Source organism: Rhinolophus hipposideros (genome assembly GCF_964194185.1).
Source record: "Rhinolophus hipposideros genome assembly, chromosome: 24".
NCBI lineage: Eukaryota > Metazoa > Chordata > Mammalia > Chiroptera > Rhinolophidae > Rhinolophus > Rhinolophus hipposideros.
In genome coordinates, this window is record NC_138070.1 from 19,238,034 (window position 1) to 19,254,881 (window position 16,848).

The following is a 16,848-nucleotide window of genomic DNA, read 5'->3' on the forward strand; positions in this document are numbered from 1 at the left end:
GGCTGCAGAGAAAGAGGTGCCACAGGAGAGGTGCCACAGGTCCAGGGCCTATAATGGGCTGGGGCTGTGACAGTCACAGGTTGACCTGGCTTCCTCCCTGCAGTGCCCATTTGGTGGGAGATAAATGAGGCATAACATAGTTCAACACGGATGGCTGTGTCAAGGACCATGGGAGCCCAGGAGGGGCCTTCTCACCCAGGGCTGGTGTTCTTCCTTCCAGATATGTCATCTGCTGGATGAGCGTGTGGAAATCCTGTTTTTACAACCTGTCCTCATACATGTGAGCACTCCCTGTTTCAAGCTGTGGGATACTGGGCAAACCCTTTCCCTTTTGGGCCTTGGGTCCCTATGTCTGAAATGAAAGCATTGGCCATCATGATGCGTGGGCCCTGGGTTCTGGAATTTGGGCACTAGGGAGAGGCGAAAGGCCTCCGCTGGATCTGTACCAGGATATTTCACCCACACCATGGAACTCTTTATCCTGGAAGTGCAGGCAGCCTCTCCTTGGTAGAGGTAAACCAGGGAAAGGAAGGTGCAGAGAGGCCAACCAACTTCCTGCTTCCACATGGCTAATATGGCCATGCTGGGATTGGGGTTTTGGGCAGGCCCTCTCCCCTGGGCAGACTGTTGTCCCCCTACCTTCCTGACTGGGCATGTCTTTCTGTCTGGACCATCAGAAGCTGGCAGCTTGCAGATGATAAGTGGAAAAGCTTAGTGTGTGACTGCTGTGACTTTGGCTGTTCCCACCCAAAGATAGGATAGCTCCATGGAAAGGTGGGGTGGGGCCAGGTCAGGGGGGCCATGGGGACCTTTGGCTCTGGGGGTCGATAGATGTCATTGAGTTGACCTGAGCATGGGCTGTGTGCTGGGGGCCAACCTCCAGCAAGATGGTGAGTTGGGGGTTGGGGTGGGGCCATGAAGAGATCATGGCTTGGGTGGGGTCAGCTGTGGGCTAGCCAGTGACCTGCAGCTGCTTCTTCTGTCCTGTGGGTGCTTTGAGGAGAAAGGTCACTCTACTTGGTGCCAGGTTCTAGGATGATAAGCTCATAACTTATTCTCCTTCCCCTCTTTACCAAGAAGAAATAACAAGCAAACACCAGGGGTGCCAAAAAATGTGTACACGTGATTTGTATTCATCTTTTGTTATCGGTATATATTGAATATTACAATTTTAATACAGTTTTTTTCCTTTATTAAAGTGTGTGTACATTTTTTTGGCACCCTCTATATATAACCATCCTAGACACTTCAGATACTTCAAAAAGATAAAATCCTACAACCCAGATCTTTGTTAACTAACATCTTAGGGACATCATATCCAGAGAGCCTTTGTTATATATATATATATATATATATATATATATATATATATATATATACACACACATAATGATGCAGTTTTTGTAATATTTTATAACATACTTGTGTAATACTCTGCAGACAATCTCCTGAAGGTCTGTTTTACATTTATTTGTTTGTTTGTTTGTTTATTTATTTATTTAAAATTTTATTAGGGAATGGGAACAGGACTTTATTGGTGAATAATGTGTACTTCCAGGATTTTTTTCCAAGTCAAGTTGTCCTTTCAATCTTAGCTGTGGAGGGCGCAGCTCAGTTCCAGGTCCAGTTGCAGTTGCTAGCTGCCGGGGGCGCAGCCCACCATACCTTGCAGGACTGAGGAGTCAAATTGGCAACCTTGTGGCTGAGAGCCCACTGGCCCATGTGGGAATCGAACAGGCAGCCTTTGGCGTTAGGAGCATGGAGCTCCAACTGCCTGAGCCACCGGCCCAGCCCTTTTTTACATTTATGATGCTATAATAATAATAATCCATGGAATGGAAGTACTGGAATGGAACTAGTACCATGTAAATGGATATTTGTGTTGTTCAGTTATTTTCTCTTAAACCTTGCTAAGGTGACACCTGGCTGCCTCCTGCCCCCATTTAGCAGATAAACACAAACCTGCTTAGGGGAGTAAACCAGCTCTGGGCATCTGCCAGGGGCTGGATGGGGAGGAAGATTCGAAGGCTAACAGCTTCCCCTCCAGAGTTCCTGGGGGAAGAGGATACATATAGGGTAGTGGTGAGGCTGCTGAAGGTCAAGAATCTTCATGGTTTAAAGATAGGTGCAGGGCTGGGAGGCAGCCTAGGCCCTAAAAGGACTGGTCCCTCGTCTACCATCCAGATTTATAGATGTTTGTTCTTGCTCCTGTCCCATCCCCAGCCACACCCAGCTTCCCCACACCCTCCCAGCTTTTATTTTTCTACCTTGGTAATTCTGGGGTCATGGTCAGCTCTAGCTGCCCTGTATAGTCTGCCCCACACCTCCGGGCTCCCCAGTCCTCCTGCAAGATGCTGTTAAACATGCTGGTTGCAGTGCTGGCCTTCAGCTATGTCACTCTGTTGCTGATCCTGTTCCTGCTGAAAGTGCTCAGGGCCTCCTAGCTGTGCTGTCCTCTTGGCTGCCTGGGGACCATGCTCAGGGGGGTGGCCCTGGCCGACCTGGACTTCCAGGAGATAAGGCCAATGGCTGGGGCAATGGAGAGACCTTCTGAGGAGGACATTGATAGGACGTCCCTGTCTAACATCAAGGAAAGCTGGGGTGCGGCGGGCCCTCAAAAAGACAACTAAATAACCCTTTTATACATGTAGAATCAAGTTTTCTATTTCTCTAGTGCTCTGGCCTTGCCTTAGCTCTCGTGTGTTGGTACGATGTGTTGGGGGACAAACCTGACCTCTTAACTTCATGATGTGAAAGTGGATTCTCTGGGGAGGCCACTGTCGCAGAGGGTTCCTGGTGATGGTGGTGGTGATGGTGGTGCAGGCAGGATCTGTTGCGTAATTATCACCAGCGGGATGTTGGTTTATTCTCTGCCCGTGGGTTGCCCTGGCCTGGGGTCTGCACAGTAAGTGGCCTAGACCACCAAAAACATCCCCTCTGCCTAAAAACTGGGATTGGAGAGGGTGACATCCAGGGCACTTCTGGAAGATCTAGGACAAACAAGTTATTCCTTCTCTGCTTAGTAAAAGTAGGGCCATAGGGAGGCCATATTATGGGGCAATTAAGAGCAATGTCTTTGGAGCACAGAAAAAATAATAATAGTAAAAAACCCTTGGGTTTTGGGTCTGCTACTTAAGAGCTGTGTAACATTGGGTGAGTGACTTCACCTCTCTGAGTCTTCATTTCCTTATTCATAAGATGGCCACGATAAATGGCCTTGGAGAAGGCATGAGAATGAAATGAGCTAAACTCATAAATCACTTGGCACCATGTATGGTACATAGAGAGCACTCACTGAATGATAGCTGTGATTTTCTTTTTTTTTAAATTATTATCGCCAGGCAGCAGCTAGAATCAGATGTGACTTCCTTTACTTCCAGGAAGATTCCTTTAATTGCTTCAAACCTCAGCTATGAGTTCCAAGAAAAGGGGACGAGGGTGAGAGTGATGGGTGGGGAAAGCTGTGCGCCCTGGGTCAGAGCCTTATGTAAGCATTTCCTACCTAGGGGTCAGCCACTGCCAGAAATCTGGGGGCTGATTGAGTCTTCAGGAGAGTCCATCATCTCCTCCCTGGCTCTGTTCCTGTCCAAGGTGCTGAAACATGCCCAGGCCCTTTCTTATCATGCATGCCCATGAATCACCAGCTCCCTACCTCCATTTAATTTCACAAGAATACACTGAGCACCTACTATATAAGGGGTAAAAGTATTAATAAAAAGAATTTAAATACAGCTCTAATTCAGGTTGCTCATAGCTCATAGGGAGGGGATTCAAGCACACACAAATGCCTTAAGAGAAGTGAGGGCAAAGGCTAGGGGATTTACTTTCCTATTTCTTGGGTTTCAGTGACATCCACTTCTTGCCTTTTACCCTTGCTTTTTCCTCTTCTGTAACCTTGGTATTCTCCAAGGCTGTGCCTTTCATACCTTTCCTGATTTGACCACATCATATGACTGTTCTCCAAGGCAGCTCTTTCTCTACTCACTAATGTCCGAGAGGAGAACGAACAGTTTCGGGGGGTGGAGGGTATGATATATAGAGATCAAGCAGAGGGTCAGGGGTCTCTGAGAAGTGAGGGAGCTGCCTAGACAGGGGTGAGCTCCTCGTCGTACTTCTGCATGCCCTCGTCTGGGAGCAGCACCTCCACTGTGAAGCTGACTTTCTTGGCATGGACAAAGCTGTAGGTGTTGTCGAAGCGCAGGACATCTGAAGGGACAGAAGGACAAAGGGGTAGTTGGGCCTGGCTTTACACTCCCTGTGTTCCTGCCCCAGCCATGGGGGAGGACATGCTGTTTTCCCACCTGCTGTTTGCCAAGCTGGGCCAAGTTTCCACCACTCCTGTTCCTTTCCCCATAGGAACTGCCACCCCTGAGCGGGGCTTGTAAACGGACACTGACCTCCTCCTGGCATGTTTCCAGACTGGCTTTAGTTTCACAAACTAATATGAGAACAATGGCCACTGCATCCCTTTGTTTCCACACCTGGACACTCGCATAATGGGGGGGCAACGGGGTACAGTTGGGAACATGAGAGGCCTCCCAGCCCCCTTAGATGAAGTGGGGTGCTGGGCCAGGCCTCCTTGTGCCTTCTGCCTCCTCAAAGGCACCCTGAGAGGCAGGGGTTGTAGCCTCTGCTTCACAGGTAAGCAAACCAAGGGTCCACACTGGTAAGACTTTTGCCGAGGGTTACACAGCTACCACAAGGTCGAGGTGAGACCCTGGTACCATACTCAGCTGTGTGACTTTGGACAAGCTGATTTACTTCTCACAGCCCCAGTTTCCTTCTGGGGAGAGTTGCACCTGCTTTATTGTCCCTTGTCGATGTTCTGTGGCCCAAGGACTCTCAAATCCTTCAGGGCCTGTGGGTCGCTGGTGCTTGGCGCACAGTAGGTGCTCGTGAGTGTGGACCAAATGAGTGACTGTGAGAATGAATGGCACTAACCTAGGCTGTGTGTCCCTGGAAGGGGTCCACTCCCCCTCTAAACCATGGACGGATGACTTCAGGCTTCTTGAACTGAGGCCCAGCTGGGGCAGACTTACAGACACCAGCTTCCGAGCAGGTGAGGGACCCATCCTCAGGCACCATGTGGGCATTGTAGCGCTGGCTGGGCAGCACCTCCATCATCTCCCCTGCTCGCTGCCGCTCCCCCATCTTGGTCTTCAGGAAAACCCCGAAGCCGATGTCGGCGCCATCTGATGCAAACTGCCACCTGTGTGGAGGTGGGGGGAAGGGAACAGGTTATTGCTCTAGGTGTCCCTGAGGGGCTAGGCCCCAGCCAGGGGAGGGTCGGTGACCTGTCCCTACCTGAGGACGCAGCCTGGGAGCAGGATCTCATACTCCACCTGGTGCGAGGAGCCGCGGCTGATCTGCACTGAGTGCTCATACTGAGTCTTGACCTGGTCCCGCACGTACATGGCCTTGGGGATTTCCCCACCATAGTTGATCTGTGGACATAGGATGGGATGGGGTTGCTCCCCTTCTCTAGCTATTGCGTTGTTCATGCAATTTCATGCTGTTTCTCCTGCCTGAGACACTTTCACCATCTCCTGGAAGTATCCTGCTCATCCTGTTCTCCCCAACCCCCTGACTCTCCAGTCTGGGTCAGGGCCTCCTTTGGGAGCTTCCTTTTCCAGCTCACCCCTCTGGTTCAAAATTCAGCGAGCTGCTGAGGGCTCCACGAGGGCAGGACTGGGACTGGTTAGTTCAACACCTGGCTAACAGGGGTCTCTCCATAGCATAGACATTTGTGGAATGAATGATGGGTGAGAAAGAAACTCAGATCTACTCCCCTCCCTTTCCTTGTACTGGGGCTCTTGTACCTTAGTTAAACATTTGGGGTTGCCATCTGGGTCTGTCATGGTCCCCCCAAAATGGGCAGGCAGTTCCTCAGGACTGATGAGTTTCAGCAAACCTTCTTTCCAGTTGTCTGGGGACAGAGGAGTTGAAGGGCAGTTATTGGGCATGGAGAGGACATATCACCCCCCGTTCCCACCAGGAGGACCTGAGCTTGGGGAGAAACCATACAGGAGCTAGGCTGCCAGGGCCAATTTCCTGGCCTCCCAGGACTTGGGCTGCAGAAAACATCTTATAGCATGGTGTTGCTATGGAAATACATTTCCTTCTGGCTGATGGGTTTGCACATTTTTGAGGGTCTCCCAGTCAGTACTGAAGATGAGAGTTGTCTAATTGTCTCAAGGAGACTTTAAAGCACAGTTAGGTCAAAGACCTTGTTATGGGCTACACGGTGTTTACAAGGTGTGACAATTAAGTTTGCGAACGTGTTGCAATGATGCTGCTAACCTTTGTTGATATCAGAGGAATTATTCATTATGAATTTGTACCAACTAGACAAACAGTTAACCAAGTTTACTATTTGGAAGTGCTGAAAAGGCTGCGTGAAAAAGTTAGATGACCTGAACTTTTCGCCAACAATTCATGGCTCTTGCATCACGACAATGCACCAGCTCACACAGCACTGTCTGTGAGGGAGTTTTTAGCCAGTAAACAAATAACTGTATTGGAACACCCTCCCTAATCATCTGATCTGGCCCCCAATGACTTCTTTCTTTACCTGAAGATAAAGGAAATAGTGAAAGGAAGACATTTTGATGACATTCAGGACATCAAGGGTAATACGACAACAGTTCTAATGGCCATTCCAGAAAGTTCCAAAACTGCTTTGAAGGGTGGACTAGGCGCTGGCGTCAGTGCATAGCTTCCCAAGGGGAGCACTTCGAAGGTGACTGTAGTGATATTCAGCAATGAGGTATGGAGCACTTTTTCTAGGATGAGTTTGCGAACTTAATTGTCTGACCTTGACCATGTAAGTGGCATACCCAAGTCAGACATCTTGGTGGGGGCAGACAGCCTTGGGTCTTTGAAAGGACACCCCCTGCAGTTGTTAATCACCAACAAACATAATGCCCACTACTGTTCTTTGTTCCCTATGCAAAGCTCTAAGAGTTCTGCGCCCTGGGGTGTCTCTATGGCCCCGGCCCTATGATCAGCCCAGGCTATCTCCCCCACCACCCCACTGTGGTCATGGGAGATTCTTTACCATCAGTGGGATGAGGGTAAAGTCACAGTGCCTGGCACATCGAGGCCAAATGCAGAGCCCTGTGTGCCACCAAATAGGGCAGAGGTCTGGACTTGGTCCTGGAATGTGGTAGTTACTCATACTGCTCGAAGATTTGGTGGGGGGGCTACCTTGTGATCCACCCAGGTCCCTATCCCAGCGGAATTTGGCAGAGCCAGCGACTAAGGAAGGGAGAGAAATCATGGGTTTGTAAGATTCCCCTCCTAGCCCCCAGATCCTCAGATCTCCTGATTTGATGATCTGACCATTCTGCTTGCGAGAAGTTATCCTTCAAGCTCAGGATAATTGGCTTGAGTTTAAGAACTATTTCTCTATTTCTTTCTCTTTCCCTATCATTTAAAACTATAACAAGATTTTCTACTTATAAAAGTAATACATGTTACTATAAAAACTTAGGAAATACATAAAAATACAAAAATAGATTTAAAAACCTCCTGATTTCTTGGCATCCACAAATCAACATTTTATTGTAATCGCTTCTAGAAGTATACTTTTGTTTTTACAAAAATAAGATCATATTATTCACGCCTCTTTATAATCTACTACTTTTTAAAAAGTTACTGACATTCCCCATGACATTCAACCATTTTTCATGGTTGCCCAGTAGTTCACCAAATGGATGCATTATTGTCCAGTCCCTTCTTGTCGAGCCTCCCTTCTCTGAACCATGTCTCCATATCCTGCTCTTCTTCCTCATCCTCCTCATCCCAAATAGCCTTTAGAAGTACTGAGGTGATGAGTGTTAAAAGGAAAGTGAGGCCCATAACTCAGGCTGACTAGCAACCAAATTGAAACCAATAAGGAGGAAGGTGTAGAAAAGCCTTAGTCACCAAGGGCAGGGAATAAGGCAGAGGTACCTGGATAGACTCTATAGTGTAAGACCCATCTCACTTTTGAGAAGGGAGGAGCCTTTGATTCTAGGTGATATGTGGCTCTCTGGATGGGGTGATGGACCAACCTCACTCCAAAGCTCATGCACAGAGGTCAGGGGAGGGAAGTGGAACTACTTACTTCCCAGCACTATAATTTTTCTACGAGTGTCCTCACTCAGGAATGGCTTCATGAGGTTGTAACCCACAGGGAAGAGTTTGGTGGCTGGAGAGATATAAACAAAGATGATGGGGAGAAAATAATTCCATTGGGCCATTCTCTCTTTAATAGTCATAGCCAACAATATGGAGGAATCATGAATTACCTTGGCAAATTCCAATGCCCTCCACCTGACAAATCATTCAATCAACTGGTCACTGGTCAACCAACAAACAAGCAGCCAACTAACCAACCATCCAATCAATCATCCAATCTATCAGCCAACCAATCAACCAGCCAACAAATAGCCAATCAATTAATCTTCTAATCAGCCCACAAATAAGCCTACCAATCATTCAGCCAACCTATGAAATAGTCAAACAACCAATCAACACATCAGCCGATCAGCAAACCAATCAGCCATTTATACAGTCTGCTAACTGCCAAACCAACTGCTCCCTCCAAGCAATGAACCATTCAAACAATCAACAGCCAAACATCCAAGATCAAGCCAAATAACAAACCAGCCAGCCAATGAACCAATCTGCCCACTAGCCACTCACCCACCCACCCAATCAAAATGCCAACTACTCAATCAGTCAAACAAGCTAACAACTATCCAATCATTCAACTATCTAACCAACCACCACCAGTCAGTCAACTAGCCAGCTAGCCAACTGGCTGGTCAACTAGACAACCAACTAAACAACTAATCAACCAGCCAACCATCAGACACCCACCCACCCAAACAACAACCATCCAAATACCCAATGAGCATCCACATGGCTCCAGGCCTGTGAGGGATACAACAAAAGTGGAGAATCAGAGGCCCTGGCTTCAAGGAGTAGACAACCCAGCAAGGGAAATAGGATGAACACACATAAGACAACTGGTGACCCCCAGAAGGGAGCAGACAGAAAAGGCTAGTCTGGGATGTACCAGCTACCAGTGCCAGAGATAGTTTGGGGAGGGAGAGATCAATCTGACAGGAGACGTGAGGGGGCATTCATGGAAGAGCTGGGGTTGGAGCTGCCTCCTCTTGTAGTAAGGCCAACCATAGAAGTTACTATTTATGGAGCACTCACTCTGTTCCAGGCACTCTAAATGATTTGCCTGTAGCCACCAAACAATCTGCCTCCCACAACCCAGGGAAGAAGGCACAATTATCATCCCCAGGGAACAGATGAGGAAATAGAGGCACAGGGAAGTGAAGTCACTTGCTACACACCTTTCACAATGAACATGAACTTCAGAGTCTCTGGATAATTCTCTTCAAGGAGGCCAAAGAACTGTGGAACCAAGAAATACCCCATTAGGGCCCACTCCTCATCTTCTCCTACCCCCATTGCCTTTGCAATCTCCTTTTTGCAGGGTTCAGAGGGCTGTGGGGCATTTCCCTTCCTTCCATCACCTCCAGTGGCACCAAGAGGAGACCTTCTCACCTCAGACTATTGTAACACGCCCTAATAATAATTACATAAAAATTATTTTTAGAGTAGACATTATAGTAATAATGACTACTGTTTATTAAATGTTCACTATTTGCCGAGCTCTGTGTATACACTTTACATATCAACTCAATGAAACATCCCTATATCCCTTTGAAATACAAATTATTGGTACTCCCCATAACTTGCTCAAGTCACAGACTTAGGGATGACCCTGTGAAGGGTTTGGTGGAACCTGGCCCCTATGGTCTCAATACAGTATTGTCCCTGGGGTCTAGGAAACATATTATCTTTGGTTCCTGAATCACAGTGACCTTTTACTTTTACTAAATCTTGTCTGTGAGTAAGCAGCCAGGTCACAGCATGCAGAGCTGGTCATTAAAGCAAGGAGGGGGTGCCTGGGGCTTTCTCCTTACCTCCTGGTACACTTCCACCAGAGGTTTCCAGAAGTGCTTCAACCCCAGGCCCTCACAGTCAAATATCATCACAATGGTATCAATCTTCCTGCCCAGCTGTGAGGATGAGAGCAAGGATCAGTTCCAAGGTTCAGAGTGCAGGCTCAGAACTTGGGCCGTGGTGACCCTAGCACATGACCCCTCAGGGTTTCTCCAAGAATGAGTGGACAAAACAGTGATGACATTAACCCATCTGTCCATCCACCATCTATCCATCATCCATTATCCATTTATCATCCATCCATTTGTCCATTTGTCCATCCATCCATCCATCCATCTTTCCATCTTTCCATCTTTCCATTAATTGACCCATTCCTTCCTTCACCTATCCATCCATTCATACTGCCATAAATTCATTCATTCATCCCTCCCTCCATTTGTTCAACTGTTATTTATTAAGCACCTATTTTGTACCAGATACTGACAGTATAACATATAATGTTCAATAATTTATACTTCTTGTCCTCAAAGAGTACTCGTACACAGTCTGGCTGGGGAGACTGACAAGCAGCCAGGTCACCACAGTCCTGAATAAGTGCTAGGATGGGACAACATGTGAGCTGTGGGAATACATGTTTACTCAGACAAGGGTCACAGAGAAGATGACATCTAAATTTGAAACCTGAAGCATAAAAAAGAGATAGATAGGAGGTATGTGTGTGTGTTGGGAATATGGTTATCCAGACAGAAGGACTAGCAGGTCAAAGACTACATGGGAATAAGAATAACTAGCACTATTGAGAAATATGTTAGGCCCTGTGTGCTAGGCCATATACTTGCATTATCTCATTTAATCTTTGCAACCAGTATTTATTACTGCTGTTTTGTAGGTGAAGAAACAGGCTCATGGAGGCAAGGTGACTCTCCAAGTCTGCACAGCTGGGAAGTGGCAGAGCTGGTGTTTGATCCCAGAGCCCTCTGACCGTAACAGTGGAGAGAACAGGTGCTCTGGCAAACTCCCCTGCCCCCAGCCACCTGCCAACTCATCCTGGGCCTCACCCGCTCCGTCTGCAGGTCACACTCCTGCAGGATGCGCTCGCAGTCCCTCATCTTGGTCTTGAGCAGGTCCTGCTTGGTGACTGAGTAGAGCAGGCCCTTGGGGTCCAGAGGCCCGATGACGTCATACCACACGGGGCAGCCATCACGGTCATAACCGCACAGGCCCCCCGGCATGTACTTCTGGATCACCTAGGCATGGGAAGGAACGTGGAACGTGGCGTGATGCACCTCCCTGGAGAGCCCCCAGACCAGGCTGACCAGGGCGGCCTGAGCTGCACACACCATGTAAAGCCCTGTCTCTCCTGTGGAGTGCGGCGCTATTGTCCAGGTGAGAAAGCTGAGGGGCCTGCAGGGGAGGACTTTGTTCACAGCAGGTAGGCGTGTACACAGCAAAGCCAGGCCTGCCCGAGACCTCTGGGCTCCTTAGTTCTTCCCCCAACGTCTCCCATGTCCCTTTCCATGGAGAGGAGTTGGGCTTAGTGATGGAAAATATGGATTCTGAAGGTCAACAGACCTGGTTCAAATACAGACATTACTGCTTCCCTGCTGTGCATCCTTGAACAAGTGACACCACCTCTCTGAGCCCCATCCCATCTCTTCTGTGAAATGCTTTGGAAAATTCCTCCCTCACAGGACTGTTGGGGAAAGTCCCCAAGACCATATTGGCAAAGCACAGCTCCTGGCTAGAGCCTATGCTCCACCAATGAAGCTATGACCATTGCTTTACTAGGACGCCAGTGAGGGGACTGTCCTCCCTAGTGCTTCGGTGGGCTAAGTTTCCTTCCCACCCAGGAAGGATGCTTTGAGCAAGGCTCTAGAGATGAGGGCGCAGAGACACAGGCTCACTGTGATGGTATAGAGCCCGGGTTCAGGGGACAGGCAGGTCTGAGCTCGGGGGCTTCGGGGACGTGGAACTTTGGGTAAACTCTGATGGGCCTCAGTGTCCTCCTCTGTACAACAGGGACAATAATACCCACCTTACAGGGTTGTGATGATTAAATAAACTCATGAAGTTAAAGTCAACCCAGGTCTGGACCTCATAAGCCCCCAGAAACTACTCAAAATTTTTACAGGACAGGTACCTGCAGGCCCAGGGCGTTCCTCAGGCCTCTCAGGCTGGCTGGTCCGCAATAACCCAGAGGCTGCTTGGGGGGTATGTCTGTGGCACATGGGTTGTGTGGGGGGGCTGTTGGCTCACCTCTGGGGGCTGCCAGTCAAGGATGTGGTCAATGTCCATGGTTTTCCGGAACTCCATGTACTAAAAAGGAGATGAGTAGTAAGGCCCCACTGGGCTCCCAGCACCCCTGAGGAGGGGCTGGAGCAGGGGCTCAAGGCATGGATTGCTCCCACAAAGCCCCTCCCCAAATCTCAGGGGGGATGTGTCTCACCTTGCGGAGCATGGCTTCCGATTTCTGTAGGTCAAAATTCCGAGCTGTGGGAAGATGGAAAGAAGGTGGGAGGTGGGAAAGAGGCTGCCTTGCAGTTCCCTTCTCCTGGTCCTGGGCAGTGGGAGCTATGGAGGCCACTGGGAGCCTGGAGGGGACCTTTCTTTCCTGCCCCCTCCCCTCTCCTGGACCTGGATGTGTGGAACAAGATGGTATGATTGGATCCCGAGAGCCATGAGTAGATCTGGAACCAGTCCCCTCTCACTGTTCCCTCACCCTGAGCTCTCCCACCTCAGCCCTCACCTCGGAGCCAACGCAGAAGGAAATAATCATCAGGGTTGGGCAGGGCAGGCAACACATCCTGGATATTTTCTCGAAACTGGGAACAGAGATGCTGATTAAAGTGGCTTTCACACTGAGCCTTGACCCCCAGCCTTACTGATTGTTTTCCTCACCCATCCTTCTCTTCTGCAGGCCTCTGGCCCCAGATGATGGAAGGATGGGTGGGTAGATGAATAGGAGACATAGCCCATTGCATGGGTAGGTGAATGGAAGGAAAGTTAGATGGGTGAGTAAATGGATAGAAAGAATGGATGGGTGAGTGGGTGGGTGGATGGGAAAAAAAGAAGGAGAAATCAATGAATGGGTGGATGGAGAGGAGAGATGGGAGGGTGAGTAGAAGGAAGGAGAGATTTGTGGGTGAATGGATAGAAGGAGGAATAGATAGATGTGTGGGTGGGGATAGGAGGATAAATGGAAGAAAAGATAAATGGGTGGGTGGGTAAGTGGATTGCAGTATGGGTGTATTGTATTTTCCCGTTATCTGTGGGGATACGCTCCAAGACCCCCAGTGGATGCTTGAAACCATGCGTACTGAACCCTATATACGAGGTCTGACAATTAAGTTCATAAACTCATCCTAGAAAAAGTGCTACATATCTCATTGCTGAATATCACCATGGTCACCTTTGAAGTACTCCCCTTGGGAAGCTATGCACTGACACCAGTGCCTAGTCCACCCTTCAAAGCAATTTTGGAACTCTGTTTCTGGAATGGCCATCAGAGCTGTTGTCATATTACCCTTGATGTTCTGAATGTCATCAAAATGTCTTCCTCTCAATATTTCCTTTATCTTTGGGTAAAGAAAGAAGTCATTGGGGGCCAGATCAGGTGAGCAGGGAGGGTGTTCCAATACAGTTATTTGTTTACTGGCTAAAAACTCCCTCACAGACAGTGCCGTGTGAGCTGGTGCGTTGTCGTGATGCAAGAGCCTTGAATTGTTGACAAAAAGTTCAGGTCGTCTAACTTTTCTATGCAGCCTTGTCAGCACTTCCAAGTAGTAAACTTGGTGAACTGTTTGTTCAGTTGGTACAAATTCATAATGAATAATCCCACTGCTAGCAAAAAAGGTTAACAACATTGTTGCAACAAGTTCCCAAACTTAATTGTCAGATCTCAGTATACCAAGTTTTTTTCCTATACATACATACCTATGATAAAGTTTATTTATGATTTAGACACAAGAAGAGATTAACAACAATAATAGAACAATTATAATATACTGTACCAAAATAGAACAATTATAATATACTGTAACAAAAGTTATGCGATTGTGGTCTGTCTCTTTCTCTCTGATAACCGATCTGATAGCCGATACAATACTGAGTGACTAACGGGCAGACAGCATCTACAGTGTGGATACACTGGACAAAGGGATAATTCATGTCCTGGACAGGACAGAGTGGGAAGGCAAGGATTTCATTATGCCACTCAGAATGGCATGCAATTTAACATTTACAAATTGTTTATTTCTGGAATTTTTCATTTTATATTTTCAGACTACAGTTGATATGCATTTTGTATTTTCAGACTGCAGTTGAAACCTCAAAAGTAAAGCTGAGGATAAGGGGGCGACTACTGTACTGTAGTCTAAATTCTTTTTTATTTATTTTTTTTAATGTGTTAGCCCACCGAGGCTTCTACCTGTTTTTCATCCCATTTTCTACAAAAACATGGTTAAGGATCATGGGTTCTCTTCCCCATTGACTGTGAAGATGATACATCCTGCCCTGTCTCTCTGGCTCTTACAGATAAGTCATTTTTCAGGGTCCTGGCGAAGAAGAGGGACCAGTCAGAGGGCAGGCCATTAGCATCCTTCAGCTCTCTCCTAAGGGGCCTGGGGGGTTGGCAGCTGCCAAATAAAGCTCTCTGAATCTGACTTCTGAATGAGAAGAAGTCAGGCTTGATTTGGAGCCCACGCTATTGATCGTTCCCTCAGCCCCTTCCCTGGGCAGGGCTGATGACACTGGGCACTGTGAGACCTGACCTTGGGGGAGGTGACAGCAAAGAGACAATGTCAAGGACACTATGAAACAACAGCAGAGTGGGGCAGGGTTGCAGCCACCACCCCCCCCTCTGCCCCTCAGCCCTTTTCCCTGGAGCTCCAGGGGAAGGGGCTCTCACCTTGGCCAGGGTCTCTGCCTGCTTGGGGCTCAGGTCTCCAACTCGGCCACTCATGATGCTGGGTGAGGCTGGAGGAGTGGGGACTACTTACTGCAGGCAGAGGCCCAGCCTGGTCTGTGGCCCTGACTCAACCGGGTCTTTTGCCCCCACTCCTGGGTGTGGCTCCTCCTTGGCCAACCGTTGAGTTGCACATTACATAATTGGGATTAAGTGAAGGCCTGTGTTTGGCTCTGGGGCAGGTCTGAGGGGTAGGCCCGTGTGGGAGGGCGTGCTGTGTGGAGGAGCCTGGGAGGAACCGAAGCTCGCCTCCCATGATGTGGGAGCCCAGGCTGAGGGCTTACAGAACAACCGTCAGTGTTCCCAGGCCTCCAGAGGTCACTGGCCCAGAGAAGAGAGGGATTTCAAGGGGAGTGAGGACTGCTCCCTGCAGGCACCCTTTCTCTCACAGCCTCAGTTTCCCCAACTCACTAATGAAGGGATTCTACACCTAGGGTCCCATCCAGCTCTGACAGATAGGGATCAGGAACTTGGTATAATAAACAACAGTTCATTCACTTTGTCAGGGTGGGAGGCTCATATTCTTTTTTTTTTTTTTTTTTTAAACATGCTCTGTTGAACATGAGAGACATTGGTTTAATTTTAATTTTTATTTTTTTAACTGGGGAATATTGGGGAACAGTGTGTGTGTTTTCCAGGACCCATCAATTCCATGGCAAGTCGTTGTTTTTCAATCTAGTTGTGGAGGGCGCAGCTCACAGGCCCATGTGGGGAACGAACCGGCGACCTTAGTGTTATGAGCACTGCGCTCTAACCACTGGACAAACCAGCTGCCCGAGGCTCATATTCTTTTGCAACAAGTGTCCATATTCAAGAAGAGACAGGCTGGGACAGAAAAATGGAATTCAAGTGTCTTTGCCGAAGATTTGTTTTCTCCACAGGGCCAACTCCACTTTTCCTGATGTCTTTCAAATTTTATCGTGCAGTGCTGGCCCTGCACTTTCAACATGGGGAAGGTCTGAGCAGCCCCCCACCCTGCGGCCCTCCCTTCTCATCGCTGAGGTCTTGTCCAGAATCCTGCATCCCCTGGGCCCTAAGGGAGAGGTGGGGCATGTTGATGGCCTTGGGGCAGAGAGGATGTTTCTTGGGATTTTAAACACACAATTAGTGAGGGGTATCCACCATCTATGCGAGGTGATGAGAAAAGCCCAGAAGGTCCCCCATCCTTTGATTTGTCATGTTGGCTGATGTTCCACTTTCCCATAAGACCTCCCTTTTAAGATGGCATCTCAGAGTGTCACTTGCCTCATTGATAAAATGGGGCGGTCAACACTTGCCCTGTCCTCCTGACACAGTTAAAAGAAAGAGCTAGTGAGACATATAGGGTCACGCACATCTAAGGGAGTATTGTCCTCCAGCGGTCAGATGCTCCGAGAGGGCAGAGGCCATGTTGTCAACAGCTGCCTATAAAGAAATTAAAAGTGCATCAGCTTGAGACCACAGCATGTCCATGTGGCCACATTTTCCAGGCCTTGAGCGTTCTGCGTGGGCTGAAACCACCCTTGGGCTAGCCTTGGCCCCAGCAACTGTGCTAGCCCAAGCCACTCTGCCCAGGGCTCTCCTAGGTCTCCCTACCCCCAGGGCATCCTGGGTCCCCACCTCTGGGCTATCTCGGGGCCTCTTTAGACCACCGGATGTGAGTTAGTGCTGGATACCTTTCTTGCTCTGGGCCCCTGATAGAGTTGGGTCCAGAAGGAGAAGGAGGGGCCGTTTCCCTCTGTGTGAGGCACCGGCCACAGGTACTCAGGAACAGTTAGATAACTCTCCACACCCCAGTCCTGCCCCACTTCACATTCCGGCTTCTTTCTGCAAACTCCTGGCTGCGGTCCACACCCACTTCCTGCCAGACTGGCAGCTTGTGGAGATTTGGTTCCTCCACTGCCCTCTTATTAGCCCCTAATCCTGCCTGTTTCTCA

At 48.7% G+C, this 16,848-nt stretch overlaps 1 protein-coding gene across 2 annotated transcripts; it reads right to left on the reverse strand.

Moving 5' to 3' along the window:
* Positions 1-1,450: 1,450 nt before the first annotated feature.
* On the reverse strand, positions 1,451-15,051 carry SEC14L3 (SEC14 like lipid binding 3). Of its 2 annotated transcripts, XM_081037510.1 has the most exons (12): positions 14,876-15,051; positions 12,716-12,791; positions 12,416-12,459; positions 12,226-12,285; positions 11,028-11,216; positions 9,990-10,085; positions 9,354-9,414; positions 8,108-8,191; positions 5,820-5,926; positions 5,305-5,444; positions 5,040-5,209; positions 1,451-4,206 (listed from the first exon to the last, which is right to left on the reverse strand). In XM_081037510.1, the coding sequence occupies exons 1-12, from the start codon at positions 14,927-14,929 to the stop codon at positions 4,085-4,087; spliced, it is 1,203 nt and encodes a 400-aa protein (XP_080893636.1). In that variant the 5' UTR covers positions 14,930-15,051; the 3' UTR covers positions 1,451-4,084. The 2 variants fall into 2 exon arrangements, with proteins under 2 accessions (XP_080893636.1, XP_080893637.1); XM_081037511.1 differs by lacking the exon at positions 8,108-8,191 and having other exon boundaries at positions 1,502-4,206; positions 14,876-15,008.
* Positions 15,052-16,848: the final 1,797 nt, after the last annotated feature.

Coding starts and splice junctions, on each gene's coding strand:
- SEC14L3 (XM_081037510.1), bottom strand. CDS start 14,929: ATGAGTGGCCGAGTTGGAGACCTGAGCCCCAAGCAGGCAGAGACCCTG. Junction 8,192..9,353: donor GTTCATGTTCATTGTGAAAG/GTGTGTAGCAAG, acceptor ATATCTCTCCAG/CCACCAAACTCTTCCCTGTG. Junction 4,207..5,039: donor CTGCTCGGAAGCTGGTGTCT/GTAAGTCTGCCC, acceptor CTGTCCCTTCAG/ATGTCCTGCGCTTCGACAAC.